The sequence below is a fragment of the Dysidea avara genome, chromosome 1, assembly GCF_963678975.1.
Source record: "Dysidea avara chromosome 1, odDysAvar1.4, whole genome shotgun sequence".
Lineage (NCBI taxonomy): Eukaryota > Metazoa > Porifera > Demospongiae > Dictyoceratida > Dysideidae > Dysidea > Dysidea avara.
Window position 1 is genome coordinate 4,256,267 of NC_089272.1, and position 14,040 is coordinate 4,270,306.

Consider the following 14,040-nt stretch of genomic DNA (forward strand, 5'->3'; position numbering starts at 1 on the left):
AACCTAATTTCAGGGACTTAGACCTAATGACTTCACTTACTGACTGACTGATAAGGTGTAACAGAAAAGGGGCTAAAGTAAGGAAAAAAATCCCTCCAACCCCAGGATTCGAACTGCAGGTCACCCAATGTCTAGTCGGGGCCACACTCAGTCTTCCTCCAGGAGGGATGGAGTTTCTTCCTTAAACCTAAAGTATTTGTTATTAATACATATCTAAACAAATTAATGTTGGTCAAAAGAACAGTTGATAGCAAAGCATCAGCAGAGGTGTGCTTTTTTCAGAGAACAGTTCAAATTAAAGTTGTCAATTCACAATTCTGTATGATAAACTTTCACAATTCTGTATGATAAACTATCATTGCGTATATGAACAATATAAAATACAGCTATAGAAAATGTAATACAAAAACATTGCTTCATATGGGGTTGAGAAAACAGCAGTTTCACACAATATACTAATTATGTAAAGTCTGTACAGGCACCTTTTCCCTTCCAGGATAGGGTACCTGTACAGCAGGGTCTGTCACAAAGTACGTGTCGAGCCAGTGGTGACAATGATGGTATCATTTGTTCACAGTGATTGCAGCATTCCTTTTGGCATGGTGATATATTATGTTTGTGACAAAATTCCATCAAGCATTTTGCAGTAAATGGACACTTTGGACTACATGCTTGTGCCACACTGGGTTTAGTATTGTGTGGGCATCTTTCATCGGAAACTGTTGTATTTCCCACCTTGCAGTGTAATGTTCTTGTCTGTATACCATCACAAGTTTTGCTACACTATAAGAATAATACTTCATTATTATTCCATTGTGTCCATACTTACTGAGCTCCAGTGTGATGTGTACCATTCTGGATGGCATCCTTCAGTCTTGTAGCATGTTTGTGTATGTGATGGTTCTTTTGTCGGATTACACTTTATGTAGCCATGTTCTTTAGCAGTCTTTCCATTATAAATACAATGGACATTTCTGTACCTCACACCTGCTTCCCCACATCTTGGAGTTACACACTGTATTTTAACAAAATTACATGTACTGCAGCTAAGGAACAGCACTTACTTCTTTTGGCCAGTTTTCAACAACCCACATTCCATTGCAAAAGGGTCCCTGGCAAGTTCTTTCTTCTATTGATTTAGAATCTGGAATATTCTCAAGGCAAACAATGTCATCTACAATTGTTCCATTTTCAGTACAATTTACATGCCTGGTCTGAATACCTTCACCACAACTCACAGAACACTATGGAAAATTAGTTTATTGTTCATCATTAATTGGCAAGCACATGTCATCATGTTGAACAATCAGCTATATCATGGGCAGCTCCAGGGGGCTATGGGGTTTTCAAAAAAACAGGTCGCCCAAAATCGAGATATTTTGATAGACCAGTTACTACCATAGAGCAATCACACCCTAATACAACAATCAAGAATTTGTTTGTATAAAAGTATTTGACAAACTGCTGAAATTACTTTTAAATTCAACTTCAGAAGGCCTAACTTTATTGAATGCTTCTACTATGGTATGCCTTCTTTTCAACTTACTTTAACTACAATGTGCAGCTATGGTGCTAATCTTTATAAGTTTAAAATTGATACCCAGCCATCAAAATTTCTGGAGCCATGGTAATACATGATACTCGTGGTGCCCAGTAACATACATTGGTCCAATTAGATTTGATCCACTTATGAATACACATGTTTCCAGCACATGATCTCTCTGTATGAGGTTTTGCCAGCAAACTACAATTGTCTTTGTGTATCGTATTTCCATTAGCATCCCTGCATGTGACATTTCTTCTTTGAATTCCTTCCCCACAATCAACAGAACACTAAATGCAATTGAAATGAGCAACATGAAGTAGTATTTGTTGTGTTACATACTCTGTTCCAGTCTCCTGTGTTCCAGTAGTTGTGACAAGGGTGATTATTGCATTCATCTTGTGATTCCGGCTTTGTTTCATTGTCACACTTTCCTGGAGTCTGGATTGGTTCTACTTCATCTTGGTACACTTGTGCACATGAAACATTCCTTGTCATGTTCCCTCCTCCACAACTCTTTGAACATTGTGTCCAATCGGAGTGCATCCATCTACAGTGGATATTACAATTTCAGGGGGGTAGTACAAGACAGGCTGGCGTAGGCTGTAGGACCAGGTGTCCTACAGACCTTCAGCACTTGTGCTGTAAAGCATTAATAAATAAATAAATAAAAGACCATGTGCACTACAAAGCACTAACAAAAAATACTTTTATTAAACATAGTCATACTACCTGTTGAAAGTAATAAATCGTACAACAGCAATAGTGTATTGTAATCATTGTTGACTACTGTTACTGTTGACATGTAAGTTGTGACTGGCCACACATCATCATCATTGTAAGTCTAATTACTCTATAATGGCAGCATTTTCCAATCGTGAAATCACACCATTGCAAACAACAAACTAAATAGAACTAACTTCCTGTACAGGGTCTATTCAGCTCACGTGAGTATAGCTATACTTGCACAACATTATTATGCATTCACATGAATTTAATAATGTGCATTCTACAAAAAATGTCCTTATCCTATTCAGCTTAAAATAAAAACCACAAGTGCTTATTATAATTAAAGTGAATATAACACACACTGGAACAATGAATTATTTGACCATACCAGAGAAGAAAATTGAGGGCTCAAGGCTAAAAACATGCTGTTATAATGCTTCAGTGGCTACATACCCTCACCCCCCAGAGGTTTGAACCACCCAATCCCTCAAGATTTGTTTCCAAAGATCAAGACTGAGAGTCATTTATTCTACTAAAGCGGTGCTATTTTAAGCTTAAAAATTAGGTTTCAAAGGCACAAAAGTTTCATGGGGATATGAGCTCCCCAGCTTCCACTCATCTCTATTAACTGCTAAGACTTTATTTGTGATAGTACATTAATCATCATTCAATGTTGATTACACTCACTCAGAAGGACATGCTGGCTGATCGCAAAATCGAGTTGTAGGAAAAGGTCTTTTACTATTCATCAAACATTCTAAATCTGGAACCCTTACATGGGTAGCATATTTATGACAGTAGATCTCTTGTATTTGAACCCCTGGAAGAATTGAATATAGAGTCAGTGAATAAAATCATACAACTATTTTGTATACCTCTTCCACAAGTCTGTGAACAAGGGGTGAATTCTCCTCGTACCCATTCATAGAGGATTGGAATTCTGAGCTCATATGGATCATGGACAGACATATGATAATTGCAGTGTATTTTCTGGCTGGGACAATGAATCTAAAGAACGTTCACCAATGTTTTATTTGAATATGGTATAATCAATCATATATAGCTACCTCAATGGTGACTGGTGATTGAAGTGGACCTTCTGCAGCTAATTCATTGTTAATAATTGTAAACAATGTCCCAGATACAGAAATGTCTGAGTGGCTACTGCTCAACTGGTGAGACACTGTAAAACTGTTGATAGCTACAGAGAATGGTATATCAGTGTTCAATTGACTACTCACTAACATTATGTATAAACTAAAGCAAAAAGTTGATACTTTAAGTACAATAATATGTCACCTTTAAAGTCACAAGATGATGTACTCAAAGCAATGCTTATATTTCTAGATTCAGATGGTAGTACAGTGCGATAACCTGTGTAGAATTAATAACTACAATTCATCCAAATATAAAACATCTCATACCATTTGCATCAAAACTCTCTAATTTACACGGCAGCTGTAAACACAAATCACAGCATGTTCCACACTTGTTAGTTGTTTTCTTTGATCCAAGAACACCATCACAGCTAATGGGCTATGAACATAGTAGACAAGAGCTAAACTAGATGTCATTTCCACGTAACTTACCACACATTCTCCATCAACACATATACTATTGGAGAGGCAAGATGTTCCATCCACAACTAAGCCATTCTCTACAAGTTTCTGATCTGGTGAGTTGCACAGCAGTTTGCAGGGATCAGTTTTATTAATGAATGGTATTAACTGCTCTCCAAATGTCTTGCATTGCTTGCTCCTGAAGTCAGCATTGCCACCTGGGCAACTCTATAAAAGATTAATGGAAGACCAACCAACCTATCAACACTACTTAATACTCAGATGTGTGTGGTATGGTGTGTGTGTGTGTGTGTGTGTGTGTGTGTGTGTGTGTGTGTGTGTGTGTGTGTGTGTGTGTGTGTGTGTGTGTGTGTGTGTGTGTGTGTGTGTGTGTGTGTGTGTGTGTGTGTGTGTGTGTGTGTGTGTGTGTGTGTGTGTGTGTGTGTGTGTGTGTGTGTGTGTGTGTGTGTGTGTGTGTGTGTGTGTGTGTGTGTGTGTGTGTGTGTGTGTGTGTGTGTGTGTGTGTGTGTGTGTGTGTGTGTGTGTGTGTGTGTGTGTGTGTGTGTGTGTGTGAAGAAGGTGCAGAACACTGCTCTTTTGTTTGTGAAATTTGCCACCAAGAGTTTTGAAGGAGACAGGACATCACCAGACATAAGTGTCAAATGACATGTCCACGAGGGAGAAAAAGGTATAGCCATGGTTTGGTCCACTACCAACCATGGGAAGAAACATCCAGTGGATGGCTTCATTTCAATGGTCTACAATGGTGTGCATGCATGTGTGCAACCATGTGTGTGTGTGTGTGTGTGCGTGGTGTTTATTAAAGGAGCTGACGTGTAGCACAGTGTATAACTATATTATAGAGTCCTATGAGTTTTGTACAAAAATATAGTTACATAATTACAAAGTACACCATAATAGGTGGTCTTTGCAAAGAGGTGAGTTCTGGCAGTGACCAATTTTAGCCTTTCATGGTTTCCCATTTTTCAATTTCAGTTTCAATACCACTACCTCCAACTAGTCTATGTAGTGCATGGAAGTCACGTTTGTCTGCAACATGTCTGCTAAAAAGAAACCCACAACATGTGTACAAGTCAAACTACTTTCAATTCACACAATTTCTTCAAGAATTTGTGTGTAAGGAATCTCAAACATGTTGCCACAATCATATAAATGCTAATTCAGTTACTATTGAAATGCAGGCCTTAACAATACACAACTTATAAATTCTTACCTTCACATTACAAGCCCGGAACTCTTTCCTTGTTCCATTGCATCCATCATTTCTAAGAGTACAAGTGTGGCATTAATACTTTCAACACACCCATGTAAGTCTGTTGCTGATATGTAAACATGACTACTGAGGACCTGGTTTATAAATCAGATGGCAAATTCATTTAACTTTTGTGTTGTGACTGCTGTGGTGGATCAGTGTTGTTGAATGGTTTACTTTAACACCACGAAACTAATTAGCAGTCAAACTGTGGAATTTTAAGTTAGAGTCAATTACACACATTTGTAAACAATAACACTAACAAGAGCAACAGCTGGCTGCACACAGGTAACATCACTAAAACACTTCTAATTGGTAACATTGCTATTAAGCTTACTGGCAAGGGATGGTCCTTTGCATGATTCCTATACCACAAGTTCTAGAACAGGGACTCCATGATTCATCACCAAATACCTAATAACACAATAGCTAATTAAAATTCAATAACCGAAGTATCAATGGCTCCCACAGCTGGAAACATCCTTACCATATCAGCAACGGAAACCAGAATACTGAAGATTAGCAGCTGTTTGAAACAATCCATCTTATCACTGATTGATATGAACACAATGAAGATGGCATAACATATGGTGGATTGGCTGAGCGTTCATCAATTTATACCGTTGACTATATAGATAGAAAGTCTTATAAGTGCTGGTTCATGCACACATCAAAACAATTTTCTCCAAAAAAGCACTTTATATGATTAATATGTCAAATTGTATGAACATTTTATGAATACATTTAATGTTTGTAAAGCATGCCTTTGTGTGTACCCACACACAAAGGTACTGTATGTGGCCAACACTATTTCATTAGAATGGAATATGATTTGGTTACTATTCCTAATGATTTAAATATCAAGAGTAGCTACTGACATTGTAGTCATTTAGCAAGTTAGCGTATCTGGCAAACACAGAGCAATATGTGCCAGCCATGTTGAGATGGACAACACCGTAACATCATCAATACATTCTATGTCTAGTCAAATCTTTTTATAAATAGTTCATGAAAACTTAATACATGATTGAAGCAATGATACCACAGCAATTATTTTATCATTCCCAGTAGCTGGAATGTTACATGCAAACGTACATTTTGTCTCTTGACCAGTAGACAAGAAAATAACATATCTAATAACAGAACCAACTGATGTAACACTGTGAATAACTATGAGATGGACAGTAAAAGTTAACATGCTCATTAAGCAGGGACTTCCCTAAAGAGCGGAAGAGCAGTGCAGCACTGTTTTACTTACTCAAAATCCTTTTGATGTGGTAAAAAGAAGGTATATAATTAATGAACTGATCATGACTTTGATGTTGGTAGCAAATTGACATTATTGCCTCTCTACTTATTTCGCTGGGGAAGCTTAGTGTTCTGTGGTGCATGAAGAAGCCACTGCAGGATGAAACGTAACTAAATTTTACTTGGATCCTTTCAGAGTTCAATTAAATTATTAGTGTTTAATTTGCAGCTGCTTGTAACAAACAAAGTTGCGTATAACAAACTTGCCTGCCTCACCCGAGATCAATTCACATGGCACACCTTGCTAATGTTACAATGTTTAGTGTTGTCTAAGGGAGTGTTGTTTCTATATAGACATGTGTAGGACTATGGGATGTAGAGATCTTGTTTTTTTAGCCAATTAAATTTGAATATACCATATACTGAAAACCAACAAACCTCAATATAGTGTAATCGTATTATAGAAATTGTATTTAACACATACGTTTGGCCATGGACACATCAGCCAGTTATCAAATTCAAATACCACATTGAGCATTTGAGATGGCTACAATGTGGACTATCCAACTATTGCAAAGAGAAGGGTGTTTGTATGACATAAAATCAAACACTGTTTCTGTACAGGTCAGTTAAATCACAAGTGTCCAGAATAGTATACGTAATTCAGTCAAACAAATAATATATGATGACCATTCACTTGTTCCAATAGTACACAACATTGTAGTGTTCTAATTGAACAGACACTGCTGACATTTTGGTAGTTGATGTTTGAGTAATTGACTCTCCTCTGTAATTCCCTTGTAGAACAGCTATTCAAACAGGGAATCTTTGTTTACAATTAACTCTAGTGGTTACATAATTTTACACCTATATGTATCAGTTAGGTCACAGACCATAATTTGGTGTTGTAGTGCATCTGTGTGTATTGGCCTTGATCTCTATTCTTGTCCATTATCATCATCACCACAACCCATCACAATGACCATCCAGTCCAATTCAGTTCATTTAGTTGACCACTATCATTGTTACTGTTGCTATACATAAGTGCTGACAAACAACTCTATGTGTATCTAGGTACCCACATAGATACAATGACATAGATATTTTCAACTGTACAAAATTTCCACTGGAGGGAAATTTTGTTTTTCAATGGTTAAATGGATTTGGTTGAGCAGCAAATTTCAAGGGGAAACTTTCATGGTCCGCAAAAATTGCAAAAAAAATTCCACTTGGAAAAAATGCAATACGGTATCAAAAGTACTCACTAATAATATTATGAATTCTTGACAGTATATTTTACATGATTATGTAGAATGAAAAATTTGGAATTTTAAGTAGGATTAGGGGTTAATAGAAAAAGTGGTGAAACAAGAGATGTTGTCTATACCTACAGATATGCTAGTTAATTCCCATACTTCAGTCATGGTTATAGACTGAAGCATAGGGATTAAATGTCCATTAGTATATCTGCAGGTATAGACAACCCCTTTTGTTTCACTTTATGTGACTGAATTTTGGAAAATCACCTATATGGGCGTGCATGAAATAATTACAATTTTCGTGTTTAGTGGGTTGCTAATAAGAGTAGGGCACAGTTTTGAAAATATTTCAAAAACTTTCTTGTAATTTAAGGTATTGAGAATGGCCTAAAACCATTAACAAGTAGATATGCACTATAAGTTTGTGATTTGATCATTAAATATTTTAGTTGTCAAATGCGCCCATATGGGTGATTTTCCAAAATTCAGTCACATATATATAATTCTCGTTTCAGTGCTTTTTATTGATCCTTAATCCAAATTGTTTTTCCTTCTACTTGTTTGTTTATTTTTTTATTATAACATATGACTGAACCTGCACATACCACATCGAAATAAAGAATGACGTCACACATGCCATAAAATTAATTTCACGTCTGAACGTGTGCCCCAACAATCAATTGCTGAAGAAAAGTGCAGTGGCCATTACGCTTCATTTTCAGCTACATATGTTCCGCCTGTTACACAGTGTTACAAACACAGAACAGTATGAGAAGTGTCTCTGCAATCAATCCACTTACTACAGAAAATACGGGTGTTTAGCGTGACAGCTAGTCAACACAGCCACAAGGAAGCCATATCGCACTATTGCAAATTAACACCTTGCATTGTCAGCAGGATACTAAGGAAGACAAAGGTAAGTCCACTGTAGCTGGTATGGTTGGTGAAAAGGCGCACCTTGGGATGAAGCAACATCAAACAGTGAAGAAATCAAGCCTGTACCCTTATCCATTGTGGAGTTATGCTTGGCTGAAGGCATTACGCAGAAAAACTTTAGAACTGATTTCACAAAAACTTTTTGAAAGTATTTAGAGTTGATCTGAAGACATGTTTAGCATCGAGTACACCTGCAAAGCTGCTGTGAAAGAAAAATGAAGCTAGTTTTAGGGAGATATTTAAGAAGCCCTACACTGCTGTATTGTATGATACCTGTATTACTTTAATAATTTAGTTGTTACTCCAAATGAAAATTAACTTAATATAATATTACAACAAGTTACTTTATGTTATAGCCAACTAGCCTGCCAAAAGTCCCCCTCATACTGCCAACTTGGCTGTATTCTGAATCTTTAGCTCAGCTCTGTATACCTATAAATGTAGGGATGTGCCCACAGTGATTGGTACTGACCACCACTCAAATAAAATAGCCACCACTATCAATCAACAACTACTACAAATTCACCTCTGACATACAAAGTTAAGGCCCCATACTACATTTCTGGACCCAACCCTGTCTCTTGTAGCCACCACTCTTCTAAACCTGGGCACATCACTGTAAAAGGTTAAACTTCACTCACACCCAGCTGTAGTCATTAGCTGTAATGTGTTAATAATTTATGGATAGTGGTGTAATAATGTGGGTGTGGGTTAGGTTATTTCATTACATAATAATATTTCTCATTACTAGTACTAAATTCATTACTTACATTATGGCTTCTTAAATAGCAACTGAACCTCTAGTCGTACATACAAATGTCTGCATCTCAGACATGTTGAAACCATGCTAATATGGTAGAACAAATACAACTAATGTTGTTAATACTATCAGTTAGTGCTATGCAGTTTAATGAGCAGAGGAGGAAGTCACTACAGAGCATTCATGGTCACTCCCCTGGACTGTAAAAAATTATTATCACTTAGCAACCAAGTGATAGTTATTATTAGTAGAATAAACAAGCCACCTAACAGCAACCATTCCTAGCACTTTCATGATATCTGGAGAATGCTATCCATGGGTATGAAGGATATAATATCTATATGTTTCATTTAATCCAAACTTCCTTATTGTCAATAGACTACAAGCCACGTGACTAATTTTGGCTATCCTCACAATGGAGGTGTACAGATACCTTGTAGCAGGTTTTTTTTCTTCAGATATTTCGAAGGCTTTTCTCTCAAAAATAAATCCCCAATACCTCCAGTTCTTTGAAAGTAAATTCCTACAATTCAAACTTTCATGTGACAAAACATTTTGGCATGAACGAACACATAACTGCTTGTATTGTAGCCAAGTATTACTAACTGAAATAGTTAATCACTATCATTAATCCCAAAACTGCCACTGTTGGGAAATAAAGCCGTCTACTGTAGGCATAATTAAACATATACAGAAAGCCAATTATAATTAGCTTCACTCAAAATTCCACCAGTCTTCTCACTAGGGAGTTACTTCATCAGTATCAGTCCTTGGCAAGCAATCACGTGTATTTTAATTTTTCTGTTTATTTGAAATCCACCCGCTGACTTTGAAATAATTATGCACTCTACAAAATTAGCTAAAACCTTCGAAATTCAGATTTTGCATGTTCTGCAGAATTTTCTGCTTCACAAATAACCCTCCATATGGTAACAGAAGTCCAGAGGTTCCACACTATGAATAGAAACGTGTTATCAGAAACCTAAAAACTATTACATACATAACATATTACTAACACTGTATACCGTATAGCAAAATTTTTGAGGGGGTAATTTTTCATAGATTGCTACCATCCAAAATTTCGAGGAGAGAAATTTTGCTTCTTTGTGTTACTACAGTCAGACTTCTTTAATTCGACGCTCAATGGGAGCCATAAATTTTGCTGTGGTTGTTGGATTATCAAGTCACCTCTGTATATCCGTCATTGTACAATATGTAGAATTATGTCAGATTATGCAGGTAAAACGTATCACACAATTTTTTTTTACATGAATTAATTTAGAATTTGCACTGAAGCCGAGTATTACAGCCTTTTCTATTATTGTCAACCAATTAAATGCTTTGGTTGCTTAAAAATTATGTTCTGCAACTGTTAAACCAGACACGCCCACAGCCGGCCATAAGCAAAACTTTGTTCACTAAAAAAAACAGCCTTTATGTGATAAATAAAGGCCTCAATAGAGCCTGTATTAACCTTCTGGGCAGGTAAGCTTTGGTTTAAGATGGTTAATGCGTTCCGGTTTGAAATACGGGTAAAACAAGTTTACCCAAAGGGCTCTACGAACATCAAACAGCCGAAAAACAACACAGCTGGCCTCCTAGGCTACCAGGTATAATGAATTCCTTTGAGTTGAAAGGGGGAGTGCCTGTACATACGTGAACGAAAATGAAGAGCAACTTAGAAATCTAAATTGCCTAGAGAATTTGCATAAGAAATGTTATAGACGAACTACAACGAAATACAAATTAAAGCACTTAGCAACGTAATTACAGAATTACAAAATATTTCATCAATTACAAATTACTATGATTCAATTGTGCATGTAGCAACAAAGCAAAACCCAATATAAATATTAGTTTAGTACACTGTTAATTAATTGCAGTTAGGTTTATTTGCTGCATGGTGCCTGGTTTTAAGAAGTAACACAACATCAACTTGTTAATGCTGCTATTATTCTCTGTCAGATTACAAAGGTTGAAAACAATGTACTTCCAAGAGGGAATCAAATTGAGTCAGATTACAGAGTACAGAGGTGTCAGATTACAGAAGTTGTTTTCTATACAAAAGTGTTGGTAAATGACGTTTTGGTCAGATTAGAGAGGATCCTGGATTACGCAGGTGTCAGATTAGAGAGGTTCAACTGTAATACTCAAACAAATGATAGAACTACAGTACAATCTACATAGGGGGAAAATTTTTGTGGATAGCTGCCAATTCACAAAAGTCACGAAACATTTCCTCTGCTATGTGGTACAGGTGTATGTAGATGTGTACACACATCTCTTCCTACTGTAGTGATAGTGTTGGGGCAATTACTTTTTAAAAGTAACTCATTACATATTACATGCAACTGAACTATAGTATGTTCACGTTGAGCTGAATCCTGAAAAACAGCTAAAAATTAAAAGTGTATTTTTTCTCAACAGAGTTAACATTTCAGCCAACCAGATGATTATTGGTAACAGCAAAGGTGTCAACAACAGACACGTACGGTTTGGCTCCATTACAAGTTCAGGAAAGGGCTGTAATGGACACTGTACTTATATGGCTTCTCCATAGGAAATGTATTGTGAAAATTTTGATTGGCCGTAGATATTATGTCAAACATTTGAACAAAAAGATTTTGAAATGTTTTTAGCGGGTCAAGCAGTACTACAAATGAGCCAAATTTCAAGATGATGTGTAATTGCATCCATGAGTTATTAAATGTTTTTGAGGGTTCAGCTCAACGTGAACATACTATATTTAGTTACAGTTACATATTACCCATAAAATAAAGTAACTATAATAATATTACTAATATATTACTTTGTGTCCACAGCCTTAAGCTGTCACGTGTGAAACTACCACCTTATCACATGACGTGGTTGCGTTGTTTGACAATGTGCAAATCTTGGTTATAAGTAAGAAGCTGGTGAATAAGCTTCATTCAGTAGGCTTCATTACTTCATTGTGGCTAGACGTTACTCAGTGGATTACTAACGAGATTAGTAACTTCTAGTAATAATAATATGTAATATTAGACTCACTACAGTAACAGTATATTACTTAGGTAATGCGTTATATTTGTAAGTAAAGTAACTTGAGTTATATTACCTGGCTTTATAGCGTATTTCATTATATTACTTAATTACCACAAAAGTACATAACGCGTTACCCCCAACACTGCCTATTGAGCTATAACAGAGATCGTCATCGTTCAAATAACAGAACAGAATATGTTCAGCTTTCTATAAATTCTCAAGTGTTTACTGTGAGACAATACTTAGCAAGCAACTACATGTATGCTAGCTATAAAGTAAGTGTAGTTTTCCACACATTGTTAAATGTATATAGATATACTGAAGTCATGGGTCTAAACCACAAAAGTTAAACACCAATTAACAGAAAAATCTAAGCTTGAAATTTTTCACTCTACAACATATATTATATCAACAAGAGTTAACTTTAGTTTAACTGTTGTCATCACTCTTGATCATGAATTGTCATTCAATGTTTTACACTTGTATGGAAAACACTGACAAAAATTGTGAATAAGATCACATTTGGATATTAAAGTGTGGGATCATGCAAGTGGTATGACTGCATTCTTTTATACTAACGGTTGTCACTATTGATTGTGGGCTTTAGTTTATATCTAATACAACAATAAGATTGCCTTCAATCATAACCACAGATTCTTCACAGAATCTTGGAGATGTTTCATGGAACAACCAGCCAGTGATTTTCACTTAACAGTCATCTCATTAATAAGACCACCTCGCCATGTGGTACATACACATCAAGAAAATGCTAATAGGGTGATGTACATCATGTACAGCTGAGTCACTGTAAACGGGGAAAGTTTCACTGGGCGAAAGTTTTGCATTTTCATCGTTTCAAAGCAAACCGTAAAAGTTTCCCCACTAAGTCAATAATTTACAGTGCAAAATATAGCTATGTTTAAGCTTAACTGCAAAACTTTCCCCATTTATGGTATTTTGTTTTATTCATTGCTATGGGAACAACATAAATGAAGATATAGTTTTTTATATTTTCAGGGTACAGCATCAAGTTCTGGGCTCATCAAACGCAGCGAAGGATGGGACCATTTAAAAATAATTACGGCAAATAAAACCAGCGTATGTGATTATTATAAACAACTTTAATCGTACTTTGCACTATGGGAGTTTAAGAGACATGCACACAATCCAGTTTACTGGATAATGTGCGTTCAGTGTTTGCATTAGCTGTAGGCTGAAGGGTTAATTCCTACATTAGCCACTAATGGGTACAAATGAATTATTCATGAAGAAGGAAACACTGATGAGGGTGGGGATGAGAAACTAAGTGTTAAGTGTACGTGATTTAATCATTGATAGTAATAGTCTTGCTCTGACTGGCAGAGGCCACAAACTACGTTTAGCATGCTTCAACTTGTAAATGTCCTATGTACATTTTAAATTATCTGTAAGGTTAAACCTTTACTTCAGCAATCACAGTGTTATGAAATCATTTACATGATGGGACAATAGTTAAAAATCCCACCTCAAAGAATTCGCAAGCAAAAAAATTCATAGAAAGTAATTGCTAAATACTTGATCTTTATACAGTATTCCATTGGTAGAAATACTATCCACACATGTACACCAGTATGTTATTGTAAATAGATGACCCTATTACTTTAGTACGACTAATCCTGACCCTGCTATAGTGAATTACATAACTTGTGAACACTATGTACCACTCAGTA

At 36.2% G+C, this 14,040-nt stretch overlaps 1 protein-coding gene across 4 annotated transcripts; it reads right to left on the reverse strand.

Annotated features, from left to right (window-relative positions):
- Nucleotides 1-309: 309 nt before the first annotated feature.
- LOC136253825 (A disintegrin and metalloproteinase with thrombospondin motifs 7-like) lies at nt 310-7,568 on the reverse strand. Of its 4 annotated transcripts, XM_066046486.1 has the most exons (14): nt 5,592-7,559; nt 5,442-5,518; nt 5,066-5,117; nt 3,862-4,059; nt 3,697-3,808; nt 3,572-3,646; nt 3,340-3,473; nt 3,148-3,280; nt 2,960-3,092; nt 1,886-2,093; nt 1,663-1,833; nt 1,065-1,244; nt 830-1,015; nt 310-783 (listed from the first exon to the last, which is right to left on the reverse strand). In XM_066046486.1, the coding sequence occupies exons 1-14, from the start codon at nt 5,646-5,648 to the stop codon at nt 460-462; spliced, it is 2,040 nt and encodes a 679-aa protein (XP_065902558.1). In that variant the 5' UTR covers nt 5,649-7,559; the 3' UTR covers nt 310-459. The 4 variants fall into 4 exon arrangements, with proteins under 4 accessions (XP_065902558.1, XP_065902581.1, XP_065902572.1 ...); XM_066046509.1 differs by lacking the exon at nt 310-783 and having other exon boundaries at nt 875-1,015; nt 1,065-1,129; nt 5,592-7,568; XM_066046500.1 differs by lacking the exons at nt 310-783; nt 830-1,015 and having other exon boundaries at nt 1,109-1,244; nt 1,547-1,833; nt 5,592-7,568.
- Between the last annotated feature and the right edge of the window lie 6,472 nt (nt 7,569-14,040).